This window comes from Brienomyrus brachyistius, chromosome 22 (assembly GCF_023856365.1).
Source record: "Brienomyrus brachyistius isolate T26 chromosome 22, BBRACH_0.4, whole genome shotgun sequence".
In the NCBI taxonomy this organism is placed as follows: domain Eukaryota; kingdom Metazoa; phylum Chordata; class Actinopteri; order Osteoglossiformes; family Mormyridae; genus Brienomyrus; species Brienomyrus brachyistius.
Window position 1 is genome coordinate 10991514 of NC_064554.1, and position 20559 is coordinate 11012072.

The 20559-nt window shown below is 47.1% G+C and overlaps 1 protein-coding gene across 2 annotated transcripts in view; it reads right to left on the reverse strand.

Moving 5' to 3' along the window:
- LOC125718492 (voltage-dependent calcium channel gamma-2 subunit-like) overlaps positions 1-17768 on the reverse strand; it is a 44979-nt gene extending 27211 nt beyond the window's left edge. For both annotated transcript variants that reach the window (XM_048992379.1, XM_048992380.1), the window contains exon 1: positions 15765-17768. In XM_048992379.1, coding sequence (XP_048848336.1) covers positions 15765-15990 — 226 coding nt within the window. In that variant the 5' untranslated portion in view covers positions 15991-17768. The remainder of the gene's footprint in view (positions 1-15764) is intronic.
- Positions 17769-20559: the final 2791 nt, after the last annotated feature.

Sequence of the window (20559 nt, forward strand, 5' to 3'; positions counted from 1 at the left end):
CTCACACTCATACAGAGTTATGGGGGAGGGGTGTCCCTCTCACACTCATACAGAGTTATGGGGGGGGGGTGTCCCTCTCACACTCATACAGAGTTTTGGGGGGGGTGTCCCTCTCACACTCATACAGAGTTATGGGGGGGGTGTCCCTCTCACACTCATACAGAGTTATGGGGGAGGGGTGTCCCTCTCACACTCATACAGAGTTATGGGGGAGGGGTGTCCCTCTCACACTCATACAGAGTTATGGGGGAGGGGTGTCCCTCTCACACTCATACAGAGTTATGGGGGGGGGTGTCCCTCTCACACTCATACAGAGTTATGGGGGGGGTGTCCCTCTCACACTCATACAGAGTTATGGGGGAGGGGTGTCCCTCTCACACTCATACAGAGTTATGGGGGAGGGGTGTCCCTCTCACACTCATACAGAGTTATGGGGGAGGGGTGTCCCTCTCACACTCATACAGAGTTATGGGGGGGGGGTGTCCCTCTCACACTCATACAGAGTTTTGGGGGGGGTGTCCCTCTCACACTCATACAGAGTTATGGGGGGGTGTCCCTCTCACACTCATACAGAGTTATGGGGGGGGGTGTCCCTCTCACACTCATACAGAGTTATGGGGGAGGGGTGTCCCTCTCACACTCATACAGAGTTATGGGGGGGGTGTCCCTCTCACACTCATACAGAGTTATGGGGGGGGGTGTCCCTCTCACACTCATACAGAGTTATGGGGGGGGGTGTCCCTCTCACACTCATACAGAGTTATGGGGGGGGTGTCCCTCTCACACTCATACAGAGTTATGGGGGGGGGTGTCCCTCTCACACTCATACAGAGTTATGGGGGGGGTGTCCCTCTCACACTCATACAGAGTTATGGGGGGGGGTGTCCCTCTCACACTCATACAGAGTTATGGGGGGGTGTCCCTCTCACACTCATACAGAGTTATGGGGGAGGGGGTGTCCCTCTCACACTGATACAGAGTTATGGGGGGGGTGTCCCTCTCACACTGATACAGAGTTATGGGGGGGGGTGTCCCTCTCACACTCATACAGAGTTATGGGGGAGGGGGTGTCCCTCTCACACTGATACAGAGTTATGGGGGGGGGTGTCCCTCTCACACTCATACAGAGTTATGGGGGAGGGGGTGTCCCTCTCACACTCATACAGAGTTATGGGGGGGGTGTCCCTCTCACACTGATACAGAGTTATGGGGGGAGTCTCTCCCATACTAACACAGAGTTGTGATGGTGTCCCTCTCACATTCATACAGAGTTATGGTGGTGTCCCTCTCACCCTCAGACAGAGTTACAGGGAAGAGGGGTGTCCCTCTTACACTCACAGGGGGGAGGGACACTCGTGCACGGTTACAAGGAAGGAGGGGTCACTATCACATCACAGAGAGTCCCTCACAGAGTTACTGGGTGGTCTGTCCCTCATTCACACGCAGTTTGGGGGGGGGTTTGCTTGCCCAATCTCCAGGTGTTATTTGGCTCTGCTCACATCATTAAAAATGGCTGCACATCCGGCCAAATGAAGCCATCCCGCACAGCATATGGTTGCCTTTTATTAAACCTCCTTATTAAGTCGTCCATGGTGGGACACAGCAGACTCTTCCTGTTAGCAGCTAGGACAGGAAGCCCTTGCTCAACATTTATGGAGCCCCCCCCCCCATCACCCGGTGTGTTTGGGGAGAAGACAAGTGACCCTAACTATAGCTATGCCTCAACTAAAATGGCCCAACTGCCAAATTGCCAGAAATATCATAATGTGAACTGACCTCTGTGTCCTCAACTAAACGTAACAGAATATGGGCATTGCAGGGACACCCTGCCGTTCATTGCCAGATTCATTTCTGATTGTTTTCTTAGCTTTGTTTCATAAATAGGGCATGCCGTTGTTACAGTGCAGCTCTCAACACCGTCACCCGTGTGGCAACATTCAACAACTTGTGATGTTTCACCTTTCCTCATGTAACATTCAGTAAAGTGTAACATTTAGCAGATGGGATGGCAGCGTCCCATGTTATATATTAGAAAATTTTCGCAAAAAGGCATCAGATGCTCCACCTGAAGATTATTAATGAGACAGCTAGTGACCGCAGCCTGGTAAACTCGATTAAACCGGCTGAGCCCGGCCATCATTTTCACCAGCTTTTGTTCCCCCCTGTGGTCTCTCTTTCCTGTTCCCCCACACATCCTTGTGCCAGACCATTCACACTCACTCTTACACCTGCACATGCGAGCAAAGGCAAAAACAACCAGACACAGTGTGTCTGCAAGATACCACAGTCAGATGCCACTGTCTGTATGCGGGAGTCCCTGTGGGACTGAGGGTGCTTTAGGTGTCCTGCTCTGCATGTGTACAGGAGAGAGCAGTACATCTGTAGAGAAGCAGTGGCGTTTGAAATTAGACCTTAAAATCTTGACAATATGAATAAAAATACAAATATAAATCAACATAATCACAACCTCTAGATGTTCACTGCCAACAAAAGAACCAAGTCAGTTTGATATAATAAACATTAAAATATATTAAAATAAAAATATTATGTGAAAGAAGGAGCAGGTAGCTGATAAAGTAGAGCACTCAGAGCTACTGCTGACAGCCTAAGAGGCCCACAGACCATCATTTGCATACCCCCCTCCCCAGCCCCCCCAACAAGTCCCCTCCGGCACAGTGATTAATTTGTGGCTATTGATTCCTCCTCCTGTACTGAACGAACCAGAGAGAGCGAGTGAGTGAGAGAGAGAGAAAACGAGGGAGGGAGGGATGCGGGAGGAGGCGGGAGTAGGTGCGGGTACATCCCGTATTCAGTGTAGTGCCTCTCTGCAGATCCTTTCCCCTCTGATACTTAACGTGGGGAGAAGAAGCTAATGGCTGCAGAAGGGATGCGTCAGGCGGCCTCTCTTTGCCTACCTCTCTCTGCCTGCCTCTCTCTGCCTGCCTCTCTCTGCCTGCCTCTCTCTGCCAGGCTCTGTCTTCTGGCTTCTGTCTGCCTGCCTCTCTCTGCCTGCCTCTCTCTGCCAGGCTCTGTCTTCTGGCTTCTGTCTGCCTACCTCTCTCTGCCTGCCTCTCTCTGCCAGGCTCTGTCTTCTGGCTTCTGTCTGCCTACCTCTCTCTGCCTGCCTCTCTCTGCCAGGCTCTGTCTTCTGGCTTCTGTCTGCCTACCTCTCTCTGCCTGCCTCTCTCTGCCAGGCTCTGTCTTCTGGCTTCTCTCTGCCTGCCTCTCTCTGCCTGTCTCTCTCTGCCTGCTTCTCTCTGCCTGCCTCTGTCTGCTAGCCACTCTCTACCTGCCCCTCTCTTCTAGCCACTCTCTGCCTGCCTCTCTCTTCTAGCCACTCTCTGCCTGCCTCTCTCTGCTGGCCTCTCTCTGCCACCCAGCATCCACATGCTGCTCGTGAGGGGGGGGGAGGGGGCGGCACAGCAGGCTGGGGAGAACAAGATGGCCGAAAGGCCTGCTGCAGTGCACTGAATACTCTCTCCTCTGCATTGCAAGCAGATGACTGGCTGGTGTCCACCCCATGCTCACTTGCAGACATTCATCTGCAATCGCTCTCGGATCTCTGAGATGCATGCATGAAGCCCTGTGCTGGTCCTCCTCCTGTGGGCAGATGGTGGCCTGAAACCTGGGTGGTCCTTCATGCTCAAACCGAAACACAAAAATCTGAGTACCTTCCCCTGAGGGCATTATGGGTACTGCCAGCACGATCCTGAGTCAGATTCCAGAGTTCTCAGGTCATCCTGAGGCTGACAAATCGGTGTGATTGGGTTTATGCTGATCTCCTCCACTTAGCGTTGCTTTAAGAGTATGGCAATGCACAGTGACACCTTCACAGAGGCCTGCCCACATTCTGTCATTATAATCCTCATAAACAAAGCACATAAATGCAATGTACGTTGGGAATCTGAATCAAAATTACAAAAGAAATTCATTCAACTTGTCTCCACAGAACATTCCCTACCAGATGTCTAATTACAGATAGAATGAAGATTCATCATCAACAGCAACAGCATCAACCTGCCATGAAATATATTTTAAGGCAGTTATATTGTGGATTTTACTGAAAAGGATTCTTCCTGGAAAATGTACAGGAGTCCTATTGTATTACAGAGACATTATCTGCGAAGAGCTCGTCTCCACTCTGCTATGAGCAAATAGGCATCAAATAACATTGTGGAAACGCTTTAAGATAATAAAACCTCAAATAATCAATCCCGGCAAATGTATCACCAACATTTACAGACAGGATTTAACGCTAAATACCATCCTGCACACGGTGTCCGTCCATGAAACGGGAGATTCAAATAAATGCTCAACATGTGAAAGCAAAACACAATTCGGGTGTAAGCATAGAGCTTCCTACAGTCCCTCGGGGGGTTTTAGTGAGGAAAATGTAGCTTTATCAAAATTCTGACACACAGGAGAGCAGTACAGTCCAGCTAAAGTCCAAGGGTGACAGAAACCGGGCTTGACTGGTCCCTCTGGGGGCCAGAATGTATCCCTTCATCCCTACAAGACAAGGAGTGTAAGGAGGTGAAGACAGCACTTTGTACTCGACTCTTTACCCACAAGGTCTGGCTGTTGTCTTGCGGGCAGCAGACAGAATAGGGGTATGTCCTTTCAGGCTGGCAGCCTTTGATGTAGAAGGTCTCTCACTGTGAGGCAGACTGAGCTGCTCCATGGTACTACTGAATCTCCAGTGTGGGCATGTGAAATGCAGAAATGCGCTTGTGTGCTTCTCTGGGCCTGAAGGACTACAGACCACTTTGCCAGCAAGTCCCCGGATCCACCCTGGCGAACAACAGGGAGAGGATCTGCTCCACGACAAGGAGCCGTGAAGTCCGAGAGCAGGACTCTGCCCGTTTGAGCCAACTCAAACCCGCCAAGAGCACGCCTGCGGGCCGCAACCAGACCTCATCAGTGACATCATCTCCCCCCGTGCCAGCTGCCTTAATCATCACAGCCGGAAAGAACATCACTGTCTCATCAATCAGGCCGACGGCATCTGGCAGCAGTAACAGCGCAGTTTACAATCTGGGATATTCGTCCGCGCTCTCCTTCTCCAGAGAGATGAAATGCATCAGTTGGAGTAGAGGACAAACCCGTCACGTCATCCGCCTCATGGAAAAGACAGACTGCACCCGCTCGGATGTCAGTGAAACCATCTTTTGTTACATAAATTACAGCAATATTATATCCCTCATATTTTATTGGATGGTGTCCAGCAGATTTCCTTGAAGTGACAGCCAGATTCCTACGCCACGACAAGGAGATGACCCTAGTGAAGCTCGGCCTGCGACCTATCATCCACTCCTGCACCTGGTTCCCATACGCATCTTTCAGCTAAAATACTACATGCCTCCACATGCCATTTCCAGTCTGGCGGAAAGGCTTCAGCGGGATCATCTGACGGGGCCATCTCGTCGCGACGGCTTGTTTTATCAACAGTGCCATTTGCTGTGATGGGGGGGGCTGCCGGCTCGGCCAGGGAGAGGCGTAAACATCGCCGTCTGGCCAACAAATCTCAGACAAACGAGGGAGCAGGAAAAGGCTGCCGGTGGCAGCTCGCCGGACCCTTGCGTCCTATCAGAGCACAGGCCTGCCTTAAGTCCCTTAAATCCATCCATCTCCCGAAGCCACATATCCAGGGTTGGATCATCGTGAGCTTGGGGCCTATATCCAGGAAGCAGAGGGCACTCAAAATCACAGCACGTGAGCGATTTAAAGAGACAGTTTCTGCAGAACAATGCGTCTTTAAGCTACACGGGAAGCCGTCAGGGACAGAATGCAAGCTGCACGCAGACAGAGCAAAGGCGAGATTCAAACCCCCTACCACACCTGCTGAAGCACGCTGTAACTCTGAGGACATACAGAGTCACAGCTGACTCTGAGTCATGCTGCCCATTTAAAGCCATAACTAACAAAACACTTTCTAACCTCACCTGAAGGAGAAAACACCACAAGTGTGTGTGTTTCCAGGACTTTGGGTTAGGTTATAGGCTCAAGAGAATAGTTTTTATCCATTTACTTCCTATTTAAGTTACCATGGAGATGTCAGACCATGTGACGGCACCACTTCCCTCAGAGTTATATTTCTCGACAACTGCTGAGTGGGTTTTTCAGTCTCTGTCAGATCACTTTTTTTTTAATGAAATAAACTAAAATGAGGTCATATAACAAACCAGGACAACACTTAATGGTGGAGCAGAGCTACTTTGCATGCAGGGAGTTGTAAACTAGGGTGTGTTTCAATTTTATTGTTGCGATTTACTTTTGTGACTGAAAGTCATACTGGGGGGTCCCTGCTGTAATGCTCAGGTCTTCAGGGCGAGGTGCTGAGCAGCCACTTAAACACATGATGATGTATTGCCAGTAATAAAACAGCGGATGTCATCGGCAGCTTACTGAAGGAACAGCCAAATGATTATTTGTAAATACATTTAACAGTCACTTCAGACTGATAACTTACGGTGTATGGTCAAGACCAAGGTCACCATGTATTAAGCGCCATTGCCATGAATCTGAAGCCTAATTTTCCATTTTCAATTATAGAAAATATAAATTTAATTAGGAAGCTCATGAATAGATGGGCTCGTTGATGCATATCTCATCACGGTTCCATTATGTAAGACGTACTCAAGTTTTAAGAAAGTCAACTCGTTGACCTTTGACATTGGAAGGTGAGGTTGTGAAGAAGGGCCATCCATCCATATTCGGACCACTTATCCTCGTCAGGGTCCTGGGGTGAGGGGTGGAATCTGTCTCAGACAGCACATAGCACAAGGCCGGGGTACACCCTGAACAGGATGCCAGTTAATTTTAATGAAATACTGCCAATCTGTTTTTAATCATTTGGAAGAGCAGTCAGTCTTCTTCACTCAGCCAGAAGAACCACTAATCCACTTTGTTCTTTTGTTGTGGTACAGCAGCTGAGAGTAATATCACTCACTCTGGACCACAAACTGTTTGTATGTTAAACACTAACAGTAAGATTATATAACTGTTTGTTTTATTTTTAGCGAATAACCACACCTGCCCTCAGGGGTACATAGCCAAGGAAAGTGTAGGTGGCACATTGTTCATGTATTTAGAGGGTGTAGGTCAGGAGGACTCCGGGCCAACCGCTCTGCAGGGTTCTTGGTGCACGTTTCACAAGGCTCTTGGTGCGCGCTCTGTAGGGCTCTTGGTGCGCGATCCGAAGGGCTCTTGGTGCACGGTCCCCAGGGCTCTTGGTGCACGGTCCCCAGGGCTCTTGGTGCACGTTTCACAAGGCTCTTGGTGCGCGCTTCACAAGGCTCTTGGTGCGCGCTCTGTAGGGCTCTTGGTGCGCGATCCCCAGGGCTCTTGGTGCACGTTTCACAAGGCTCTTGGTGCACGCTCTGTAGGGCTCTTAGTGCACGCTCTGCAGGGTTCTTGGTGCACGCTCCCCAGGACTTTTGGTGGGCACTCCCCAGGGCTCTTGGTGCACGCTCCCCAGGGCTCTTGGTGTATGCTCCCCAGAGCCATTGGTGCACGCTCCCCAGGGCTCTTGGTGCGCGCTCTGTAGGGCTCTTGGTGCACGGTCTCCACAGTTCTTGGTGCATGCTCTGTAGGGCTCTTGGTGCACGGTCTCCACAGTTCTTGGTGCATGCTCTGTAGGGCTCTTGGTGCACGCTCCCCAGGGCTCTTGGTGCACGCTCTGTAGGGCTCTTGGTGCACGCTCCCCACAGTTCTTGGTGCATGCTCTGTAGGGCTTTGGTGCACGCTCCCCAGGGCTCTTGGTGCACGCTCCCCAGGGCTCTTGGTGCACGCTCCCCAGGGCTCTTGGTGCACGCTCCTCATGTCTCGCAGCTCTGGGCCTGGGCCCCATGGCTCCGACTGCCTCCTGGATCAGCAGGTACACCTGCTAACGCTCTCCCTGCTGAGTGTTAAATAGGCTTTGCAGAGGTGGGAACATCTCAGTCTTCTCTCCCCCCAGCCTGCCCCTGCCCTCGCTGAGCCAGACAGAGGTCGCACGTGGGAGCGGTAAAGCGAACTCTAGCCCGACGGAAGATGCACTCTCATAAACCAATCAGAGCCCGTTAAAAGGCAGCTTAAGTGCATGGAAGCCCACCGCTGCGCCGTTTATTACAAGCCATGAAAGGAGTCACTCATTACAGGTGACTGTGGTCCTTAAAGTGAAAAACAGCGTAAATCTGTCATGGCGTAACATTGATTCATGGGATCTGTAGCTAATGAATATGCGCAAACAACTTCAATTAAAGTCACCTTCGTATGTCTTCCTCTTTGTTTAGCCTCACTACAATAAAAGCATATAGAAGGAAAGACTCTAAACTAAATTAAAGGACTCAGTCTCTTGGTCGGACATGGAAGCACATACTAGTCAAATGTTTGACCCAACTGCACGTTATTTTCATCCCAGGAAGCAATATTCAAATGTCTCTGAATAAAAGGATGACCTTTGACCCATGCTGACCCTGCTCAGAGTTTGCTTACTTCCTGTCTCGTGATACCCAGAGACAGCCTACATGTGACATTTCTATGAAGATTATGTTTGACTATGTATTTACAGCTGTCGTCTGACTTTAAGCTAAAGAGTGCAGGTGAGAGGTGTAAGACGCAGTAATGCCAATGGCACAACCCAGTCTGGGACACAGCCCATAGCATATTACTGTCGCTCTGATGTCGCTATCCTTGATTATTTTTAATTTAACATCATTGCTACCCATCAGGCAATGTAATTCTTGTAATAAATAAAATATTAGGACGTGCAATCAAAGATTAAAGGAAACTGCACGCCGATCAAAGGCATCAGCCATATTAATCATGCCATGAAGCACTAAAGCAGGCGTTTGCCCTTTCCTGTCACAGTGCCCGGCAAGCGTGGAGAATGCTAATGGGGAATGCTAATGGGGAATGCTAATAGGGAATGCTAATGGTATCCAGAGTCAGAGTCAGAATACTCTGGCGAGAGTGGAGAATGCTAATAGAGTTCAGAATGAGAGTCAGAGTGCCTCGCAAGAGAGGAGAATGCTAATGGAGTTCAGAATCAGAGTCAGAGTGCCTCACAAGAGAATGGAATGCTAATGGGGTTCAGAATGAGAGTCAGAGTGCCTCACAAGAGAAGGGAATGCTAATAGAGCTCAGAATGAGAGTCAAAGTGCCTCGCAAGAGAAGGGAATGCTAATGGAGTTCAGAATCAGAGTCAGAGTGCCTCTCAAGAGAGGAGAATAGTAATAGAGTTCAGAATGAGAGTCAGAGTGCCTCACAAGAGAAAGGAATGCTAATGGAGTTCAGAATGAGAGTCAGAGTGCCTCGCAAGAGAGGAGAATGCTAATAGAGATCAGAATGAGAGTCAGAGTGCTTCACAAGAGTAGGGAATGCTAATGGAGTTTAGAATCAGAGTCAGAGTGCCTCACAAGAGAAGGGAATGCTAATGAAGTTTAGAATGAGAGTCAGAGTGCCTCGCAAGAGTGGAGAATGTTAATGGAGTGCAGAATGAGAGTCAGAGTGCCTCACAAGAGAAAGGAATGCTAATGGAGTTCAAAATCAAAGTCAGAGTGCCTCACAACAGAAGAGAATGCTAATAGAGTTCAGAGTGAGAGTCAGAGTGCCTCAAAAGAGAAAGGAATGCTAATGGAGTTCAGAATGAAAGTCAGAGTGCCTCGCAAGAGTAGAGAATGCTAATGGAGTTCAAAATCAAAGTCAGAGTGCCTCACAACAGAAGAGAATGCTAATAGAGTTCAGAGTGAAAGTCAGAGTGCCTCACAAGAGAAAGGAATGCTAATGGAGTTCAGAATGAGAGTCAGAGTGCCTCACAAGAGAAAGGAATGCTAATGGAGTACAGAATGAAAGTCAGAGTGCCTCGCAAGAGTAGAGAATGCTAATGGAGTTTAGAATCAGAGTGAGAGTGCCTCACAAGAGAAGGGAATGCTAATGGGGTTCAGAATGAGAGTCAGAGTGCCTCACAAGAGAAGGGAATACTAATACAGCTCAGAATGAAAGTCAAAGTGCCTCACAAGAGAAGGGAATGCTAATGGAGTTCAGAATCAGAGTCAGAGTGCCTCACAAGAGAAAAGAATGGTAATGGCATTCAGGAGTCAGATAGCGAACACCCCAGCGATTGAGGAGAATGCTAATGGCGTTTGGGAGTCAGATAGAGAACACCCCAGCGATTGAGGAGAATGCTAATGGCGTTCAGGAGTCAGATAGAGAACACCCCAGCGATTGAGGAGAATGCTAATGGCGTTCGGGAGTCAGATAGAGAACACCCCAGCGATTGAGGAGAATGCTAATGGCGTTCGGGAGTCAGATAGAGAACACCCCAGTGATTGAGGAGAATGCTAATGGCGTTCGGGAGTCAGATAGAGAACACCCCAGTGATTGAGGAGAATGCTAATGGCGTTTGGGAGTCAGATAGAGAACACCCCAGCGATTGAGGAGAATGCTAATGGCGTTCGGGAGTCAGATAGAGAACACCCCAGCGATTGAGGAGAATGCTAAGGGCCTTCAGGAGTCAGATAGAGAATACCCTAGCGATTGAGGAGAATGCTAATGAGGTTTAGGAGTGAGAGAACACCCCAATAGGAGAATACTAATGCATTGTTACCTTTCTGTAGCACCAGGATTGATTAAAGGGGTGGGCCTTTCATGAATAATAAAATGTAATTTCACAGTAATATAAAAGGATTGTAATACAGTAACTAGGATACAATGATGTGTAATGAGAGCAATGGTTGCAGTATGTAGTTATATTATGGAGGATCAGAATCTCTGTGAATCCCTGGTGAATATCAGCATATTTCAATTCATAACTCCAAAAATCTCAGATCATTCATTTCTCTGTGATCTGTGGTCCTTTCACCATTTTATATCCTGAGGATTTGGCTCCAGTGTAATCTCACCTGCTCCACACTGTTCACAGCTGTATGCTAACACTGCGTAATTCCAGCTTAAGACGGGGTTATTAACTAGAGCAGCAAATGGCAGTTTGATAATCCTTATCGCAATACGCTGCATGTGTTCGTGTTTCTGTCTGTAACCTAATCCTATGCTCGTAAAACAGCTGATAAGGGATAACAGAAATTTGTTTAGGTTCTTATATTAGTTGTGTACATGCAAAAAGCTCTCCGTTGTTTTGTTTTTCCCAAAACAATCAGATAATTACAAAGAGGGCATTTGTCTAACTGACCTACAGTGATAAATTACTGGTTGTTCCTGTGAGTCAATGTGTAACTACAATGAGTAATAAAGTTACATGTACAGCCTGTATAAGCTGAAGGCCTGACAACAATAACAGGGGTGTCATAATGACACTGCTGATCGCTACGGAGTGCAGAAGATGGGTGTGGGGAATGTGCCACCAATAGCATTTGACCTGTGGCTTTTGTGGGTGGGCTCAAGCATGGCGCCAGTAGGGCCTTCGATTTCAATAATGGGGCACAGATGTTCTTTAGAGGTTGGAGTGACCTTCCTATCTCAGGACTCAGAAACCCGATCTTGAAAAAGGGAAAAACGGAAAGTGCTCATAGGGGTCCAAAGATACGGCAGGATCACTGTCCGACTGGTGGGTCTGTCGCATTAAAAACTGCAGCAGAACGCCTCTGTGCTTCACCCCACTGGTGTGAAACTCAAGTCTGCCCAATGCTGATGGTCATCTCATCCCTGTAGATGGAGCAGCAGAGACCAAAGGATTTCCCCACCCATACGTATTCTCTGTGCAGCAATCCTGCTAGCTGGGGGATGTTTAAGGAGGGCCGATTTTCATCCCCTGTAAAGCTTAACTGTAACAAATGACTGTATCGGCGGGTAGATGAAAGTGTAAATTTCTATTCTGGATCTTCTGGAATGCTTGCGGCATAGTGGTCACGATAGCTTTTCCGAGCTTAAAACCTCACTAAATCGCTGCACGCTGGCGATAATATGCTACTTTTTTGATCGGAGCTGGTCCCTCCGTTTATCCATCCATCCATCCATTTTCCAAACCGCTTATCCTACTGGGTCAGGAGGGGTCCGGAGCCTATCCCGGAAGCAATGGGCACGAGGCAGGGAACAACCCAGGATGGGGGGCCAGCCCATCGCAGGGCACACTCACACACCATCCACTCACACATGCACACCTACGGGCAATTTAGCAACTCCAATTAGCCTCAGCATGTTTTTGGACTGTGGGGGGAAACCGGAGTACCCGGAGGAAACCCCACGACGACATGGGGAGAACATGCAAACTCCACACACATGTGACCCAGGCAGAGATTCGAACCCGGGTCCCAGAGGTGTGAGGCAACAGTGCTAACCACTGCACCACCATGCCACCCCTCCCTCCGTTTACCTTATGATAAAATGCGCTAATGGCCTGAGAGTAATATTCCCTGAAAGGAGGAGGGGGTCCTGAGGGCAGTGCGCTCCTTCCTGTGTGTATTTGCTCTTAAAGGGGTGAAGGCCCCTCTGAGGAATAGGCCACAGGGCAGCAGACAGCAGGATATGTGCTGGATTTATTGCTAAAACCTCCATAGGAGGCAGTGACAGCAGCACTGGGGTGTCACCGTGCTGTGCTGGTGGACCCGGGGCGGACCCCATGCGAGGCCCGAGGCCCGAGGCCCGAGGCGGGTTCAGAAGCAGCAAGCTCCTGACTTCCAAAGTGTTGGTTCTTTTTCAGGGAAAGCGATACCTTATATAGTCTGGGGGGGTCGCTTGCACTCACACTCATGATTAAAGGAAGCAATACCCAGCTTTCAGAGTGCTTTCCCAGCACGCCCTTTCACACAGGCTTTCACCAGAAACACCCATGCCTACTGCTGACCTTTACACTCTTCACACTCTTTATGTCACTCCGCCGATGTGGGAAAACTCATACAGAAAAATCACCTGCTGGATGTTAGACCATCACCTGTAGGAGGGGGCTGGGAGGGGGGCAAGACTGGGAGAAGCTGAGGCAGACTGGCCTGGCGGTGGAGATGGGAGGGGGGGGGGCTTTTGGGGGGGGGGGCATATCTTTCCATGCAGCCATTCTGATGTTTTTATGTGGTCAAGCTGACGAAGCAGGTGGGTGGCTGAGCTTTATTACTCCGGGTGAATATTATTATTATTACTCAGTATAATAAATCAGTAACGAGTCAGAAGGCCATTCATATATGACAGGGAAGTGCGGAAATTGTGTGGTTCGTGGTCTGTACCACAGCCCAGGAATGCGGACTAATTGCATTACACTGGATCAATTCCTGGAGTACAACAGCGATGTTTCACTGGGAAGTAAGCTATGGCCTGGCTATCCAGAAAGAGAAGCGAGTCCTACCCCTTAGCCTGTGAAAGCGGTCCGGCGCTGGAGATCATCTCTGAACAACTGAAAATGCTTTCTGTGGAAATGCTGATGGCTCTGTGGGGAGGAGCGGGGGGCATAGCTAGCCACAGCATCCAGCAGAAGTGAACTCAATATCACTGCCATCAGTGTGTGAATGTTGGGGGGCTGGAAATCTAGTGTTAGCCTACATAATGCTCTTCATACACACACACACACACACACACACACACACACACAAACACAATGTATGCAGCAATCAATACACCACCATCTATGGCAGGGCAGGCATACAACATGAGGAGAGAGACTGTGTGGTGTGACCCTGTCAGTTACCGCGCCATAAACCACCAACCGTGTCTCTCAGCACTTTATATGCTGCAGATGTGATGAGACGTCCATCCCATTAATGCATTCTGTATGTTACACGTTCAGCTCTCAGAACTTTGCCGGAAATACTTTGTAATTAACGTGGGTTTAAAATGCATGATTTTAAAATATCTCCACATATCCTCAAATGTATTTTTCTCAAAGCTACGTGGCATTAAAATGAGACCATTGCATAGTGTTACGACGGTGGGCTGGGCTGGACAGAATGGTGGGAGGGGTTAGGACAGAGACTCAGAGACAGAGACTCAGAGACAGAAACTCAGAGACAGAGACTCAGACACAGAGAGACAGAGACAGAGACACAGAGACTCAGAGACAGAGACACAGAGACAGAGACTCAGAGACAGAGACACAGAGACACAGAGAGACAGACACTCAGAGACAGAGACACAGAGACACAGAGAGACAGACACTCAGAGACAGAGACACAGAGACTCAGAGACAGAGAGACAGAGACTCAGAGACAGAGACACAGAGACTGACACAGAGACTCAGAGACAGAGAGACAGAGACTCAGAGACAGAGACACAGAGACAGAGACACAGAGACTCAGAGACAGAGACACAGAGAGACAGAGACTCAGAGACAGCAACACAGACACAGACAAAGAGACACAGAGACACGGACAAGGGAATGAGGTTTTCGGCGTGATGTGATGAACTGACAACAACAAATGGACAATTGGCAGACTTACCAGTCATAGACTTTGAAAGTCTATACCCAGGCAAGAATACCAAAAAACACCCAGACTGACTGTGACCATTCCCTGCCTGACTTACATAACTAACTTACCTACCATCTTACCTAACCGAAAACAAAGGTGTAACACGGCAGCTTGTAAAAATATTTATGCCATTTTTACTTATTTTACTTATCCGTAAGGAAGAATAAAATCTAATGTACATCAGATTTGACATATTTCCGGAATGTAACACTCATGTAAATCAGGAACCTTCTGAATTGTTGTAAGTAGTGAGAGAGCAAGCTTAATTAAGACATTAGTATGCTGCACATAATGAAATTTGTGCTTAATGGAATTTTACCCCTGATGCTCCAAAATGAAGGGGAGTAACAGAACCTGTAACTGTCACCACTGTCAGGGCTGAATTGTCATGAAACTGGTAGCATTTGTCTCTCACTGGATCCCCAAAATAGATAGTTGTACTGGAGCAATTTGAGTTGAGTATCTCCTTCGAGGGGACAATGCGAAGGTCCCTCTTGGTATGTCAAACCAGAAACACCTTAATTTCATTGCATCACATAGCTGCTTAGGAGAAGCTTTCCTCCAGATTCACATGGCTTAGAATGTCACCCATTTTTTAAAGCTAAATGTTTTACTGGAGCGATTCAGGTTAAATATCTCCCTTGAAGGTACAACAGTAGGGTCTCTCCCAGGACCTGAACAGGCAAAGTGTGTCTTAAAGAGCTGGTCTCTCCGGGGTCTGCTGCCCCATAACCCCCAAGGAGCCCACTGGAGTACAGCTCGTATCCAGAGAACTGGTAACACCATATCTTTAGAGGCAAAGAACAAAAACCAGCTTTTAAACTCCATGAGCCTCGACTTTTCTCACGTCCACGTTTAATTTCAGCGGAAGCTGAGGTCAGAGAGCATCTCATTTCCCACGCGTCCTAAGGAGCGTCTGAAAGACGGCTTCAGAGAAACTTCCCACTTGACTTTGTCAGACACCTATACCAGACGAAAATGACTTCATTATTCTTGTGACTATACGGAGATGGGCTCCTCAAACATATTAGCAAAATATGTCCCACGTGAAAGGTGTCATAACATCATAAATTAGTCACTAAATGAACATTGCTGCCATATTCATTCATTGTGATTGTGTCAGATGGAAAAGCATACTGCTTATTATTCATACTGCTTATTCCATCTGTGAGCTGTTTGTAAAAGACTGTGAAATAAAACCGCAGCGTAATATGAGAACCTTAACTAGTGGCAGGGAGAGAAGCACGACAGGCTCAGAAAGGTCAGCTCTCCACTTTAAGACAAACACGGTCAGGAATCGACCCCAAAGCCGTTAAACCATCAGAGCTGATGATGTAAAGTAGCCATGGCACGGCAGAGATGTTCTCCACTTACCTTCTAAGCAACACGTCCTCCACAGTCCCGAGTGGGTCATCACCTCCTCGTTCTTCTTGCTGGTCTCGTTCTCGCTGACCGATTTGGTCTTGCACACGCCCCGTGAGTACAACCAGTAATCCGTACCCACTGCTATAGTCATTAGGCTGAAGGCTGCAAAGGCACCGACTGTAGTCAGTAACATCTGCACTCCGCGGTCAAACAGAACCATGTTTCTGCATTCCATGAAAGGGGGGGCCCCTTTCCTCTTGATGTACAGGAAATAAATATTTGAAAATTGATGGGGCCAAACTGCACTAAAAAAACGGGATCATTTTGATTGGATGAAAAGGGAAGCGGTCCGCTTTGCGATCAACCTTATGGTCGCTTCTCTGTGGAAACGACAAGGAAAAAAAACTGGGGAATAGGGGGTCCTAGAACAGGGATGATGAGATGGGCGGCTGCTTTCAAAATATATGAGTTTCTGCCACTTCAGAGGAAGCTAAGCGCTCCCTGTTGATGCTGTGTGTACAACTAAACAGTCACCTGCGGCGACGGCGAGGAGTAACTAAAATTGACAATATGAAGCCCACCGCATGTGTATTTAGCGTGGGATTATGCAGAAGTTTCAGCAAAGGCTGATGCCCTACAGGTCGAGAAAAATGCACTTATTGGTTGATTAACGAGGTCTGGAATAAAACATCGTCTAGTTTGTCCTTAAACTGAACAGTGTAACATACGTGCATCACACGCCACTTGTCTGTTAATGCGCTGAATTGCGATTCAATAGCCGACTTAGAGGGGGCGGCGGTCGCGTTAGACTAATGACAGGGTCGCATAGGCTACAATTCATCCAACACGTCAATATTTTCAAAGAATTAATTATATTACTCGTTTGCACGACTATGCTGTTAAATGCATTGATATTTCAACCTGACTGATCATCTAGTGATTTGGTCTGTATTTATTTGTGTTTGCCTATATTTCATGTCAAAGGAAAAAGCAGTTAGATAAACAAGGACGAGAAAATCTAGGATAGTGATAACCTTATTGAAAAAGACAAATGTACAATTTTCGAAATGGATTAGGTAAAAACAAATCGAAAGTCATCTTCGGGATTAATACCGCTCTAGTTAATTAAGTATGATGAGACTCACACTGATTTATCAAATTAAACCAACGACGGATGAAGAAATCAACGCACAACGTAAAAGAACAAGGGATAAATTAAGTCGATTTCAAAAGAAATAAAGAAAGAAACAACCTCTATTTTTCCTTTTTTCTAAAATTCTGATCTCCAGTTTCCATATGTAGCCCCTAGCTTTTGAAAGATTACCGCCGAAAATGGGAAGCTGGTATCGGATGAGCAGCCCTCGATGATCCGGGAAATACGCGGTGCATCCAGTGAAGCAAGCCGACCATTACTCGACATAGAGCCGGGGAAAGGATGAGGAAGAGACGGGGGCGCCGTCGGAAACGCTCCCTGCCTGTAGGACTGCCGTTGCTGTTGCTTGAGCATCCAAATCCGCGGCGATTGTATCACACCCAGCAGCGACCCGTTTGCATAGCCCTTTCGCCATGTAAAATAAAGATTATAATAAATGGAACTGAAAATTTAAAAAGTCAAAATGCCATAATCCTTCTTTGAAATCCCCCTTTCTCTCCATGCGCGCTGAGATACAAGTGCCGAGATTTGGAGGGCGATAGATAGTGGGAGGTTGATGTAGAAAAAAATTATACAACCAGAATAAAAGATCCACGCCACGCCGAACCTATAAAACAGGCGAGGAGCGCGGGGGGCGAAGGCAGATAGGCGGCAAGTCAGCGCTGCGCCTCACGTTTGGGCTCATCGACACGTACGGAGGCTGATTCCTGTCTTCATGTGTTTTAGTAGACGGACTGACCGCCGCTCATCGGATGTTGAGCTTCTCCCCACAGCGCGCTTGTTGCTGGAAGGATATGAAAGATTTTAATGTCATTTCCAGGGGGAGGAGGGCGCGGGTGAGGTAGGGGGCTGGTTCTCTGAATGTGTGTACGAGGAGAAGGGGGTTGGGGTGAGTGTGCGCGAGCTGAAAAAGAAGAGGCTCATTTATATTTGTAACTACATATTGTACACCAGGATGAATGTGCTAAGCTGTGTATATTCTAAAACATGAATAACCTATGCTCATCTGAATTTGAAATTAATTCAATAAGGTCCAAATGTGATGGACTATTCCCTATTTTGCGCATCTTTTTTTATACAATTTTTTCCCCTAATTTCAGAATGCTGTATAGTTCTCACAAGCTGACTTTCATTACAGAAACCATTAGTCTTTAATTACCTGAAATTTCTGAATACTTTTCCATCCCGCATTGTTCATTTACTTTATTGATATCGGTAGTAAAATTTCCTCCTTATATTAATGGTCGCCTCTTAGAATGCTTCATGAAATATTTTGGTCAGATACTTCAGAAACATCTTGCATTCCCAACGAGGTGCCAGATGAATGTCAAATGAATGCGCATTAGCCTTATTTTCACATTTCACATAAATGAGCCATGTCTCTATGCATAGCCTTTATGCCGTTATTTCTGCCCTTTGAGCTCAGCACAGCACGCAGAAATGGTGCCAGCCAAGTCCGCGAGCGCTGTGTCCTTCTGCGGTGCTGAAACGGACAGCTCCCTAGTGCTACCCTCAAAGGCAGTCCCGTGTCTCCCCCTGCTGTTCATCTCAAGCATTTTCAGTTTAGACAGCTAGTTTGCAACTAAAGGCGACGTATGGCTTCTTAAATGTGTCTGTATCCTTTTTGGTTCAGCCAAAAAAATAATAAACTACCGAAAAGTACAGTAGATGTATCCTTGTAGTTATTTAGGTCATACAGGCTGACATCTTTCTGTGCTGTTGCTGTACTCCTAGATGTATCCTTGTAGTTATTTAGGTCATACAGGCCGACACCATTCTGTGCTGTTGCTGTACTCCTAGATGTATCCTTGTAGTTATTTAGCTCATACAGACCGACACCTTTCTGTGCTGTTGCTGTACTCCTAGATGTATCCTTGTAGTTATTTAGGCCATACAGACCGACACCTTTCTGTGCTCTTGCTGTACTCCTAGATGTATCCTTGTAGTTATTTAGGTCATACAGGCCGACACCTTTCTGTGTTGTTGTTGTACTCCTAGATGTATCCTTGTAGTTATTTAGGTCATACAGGCCGACACCTTTCTGTGCTGTTGCTGTACTCCTAGATGTATCCTTGTAGTTATTTAGGTCATACAGGCCGACACCTTTCTGTGCTGTTGTTGTACTCCTAGATGTATCCTTGTAGTTATTTAGGTCATACAGGCCGACACCTTTCTGTGCTGTTGCTGTACTTCTAGATGTATCCTTGTAGTTATTTAGGTCATACAGACCGACACCTTTCTGTGCTGTTGCTGTACTCCTAGATGTATCCTTGTAGTTATTTAGGTCATACAGACCGACACCTTTCTCTGTTGTTGCTATACTCCTAGATGTATCCTTGTAGTTATTTAGGTCATACAGACCGACACCTTTCTCTGTTGTTGCTATACTCCTAGATGTATCCTTGTAGTTATTTAGGTCATACAGACCGACACCTTTCTCTGTTGTTGCTATACTCCTAGATGTATCCTTGTAGTTATTTAGGTCATACAGACCGACACCTTTCTCTGTTGTTGCTATACTCCTAGATGTATCCTTGTAGTTATTTAGCTCATACAGACCGACACTATTCTGTGCTGTTGCTGTACTCCTAGATGTATCCTTGTAGTTATTTAGGTCATACAGACCGACACCTTTCTGTGCTGTTGCTGTACTCCTAGATGTATCCTTGTAGTTATTTAGGCCATACAGGCCGACACCTTTCTGTGCTCTTGCTGTACTCCTAGATGTATCCTTGTAGTTATTTAGGTCATACAAGCCGACACCTTTCTGTGCTGTTGCTGTAGTCCTAGATGTATCTGTGTAGTTATTTAGGTCATACAGAGCGACACCATTCTCTGCTGTTGTTGTACTCCTAGATGTATCCTTGTAGTTATTTAGGTCATACAGACCGACACCTTTCTGTGCTGTTGCTGTACTCCTAGATGTATCCTTGTAGTTATTTAGGTCATACAGACCGACACCTTTCTCTGTTGTTGCTATACTCCTAGATGTATCCTTGTAGTTATTTAGGTCATACAGACCGACACCTTTCTCTGTTGTTGCTATACTCCTAGATGTATCCTTGTAGTTATTTAGGTCATACAGACCGACACCTTTCTCTGTTGTTGCTATACTCCTAGATGTATCCTTGTAGTTATTTAGCTCATACAGACCGACACCTTTCTGTGCTGTTGCTGTACTCCTAGATGTATTCTTGTAGTTATTTAGGCCATACAGATCGACACCTTTCTGTGCTCTTGCTGTACTCCTAGATGTATCCTTGTAGTTATTTAGGTCATACAAGCCGACACCTTTCTGTGCTGTTGCTGTAGTCCTAGATGTATTCCTGTAGTTATTTTGGTCATACAGCCCGACACATTTATGTGCTGTTGCTGTACTCATAGATGTATCTGTGTAGTTATTTAGGTCATACAGAGCGACATCATTCTCTGCTGTTGTTGTACTCCTAGATGTATCCTTGTAGTTATTTAGGTCATACAGACCGACAACTTTCTGTGCTGTTGCTGTACTCCTAGATGCATCCTTGTAGTTATTTAGGTCATACAGACCGACACCTTTCTGTGCTGTTGCTGTACTCCTAGATGTATCTTTGCAGTTATTTAGGTCATACAGACCGACACCTTTCTGTGCTGTTGCTGTACTCCTAGATG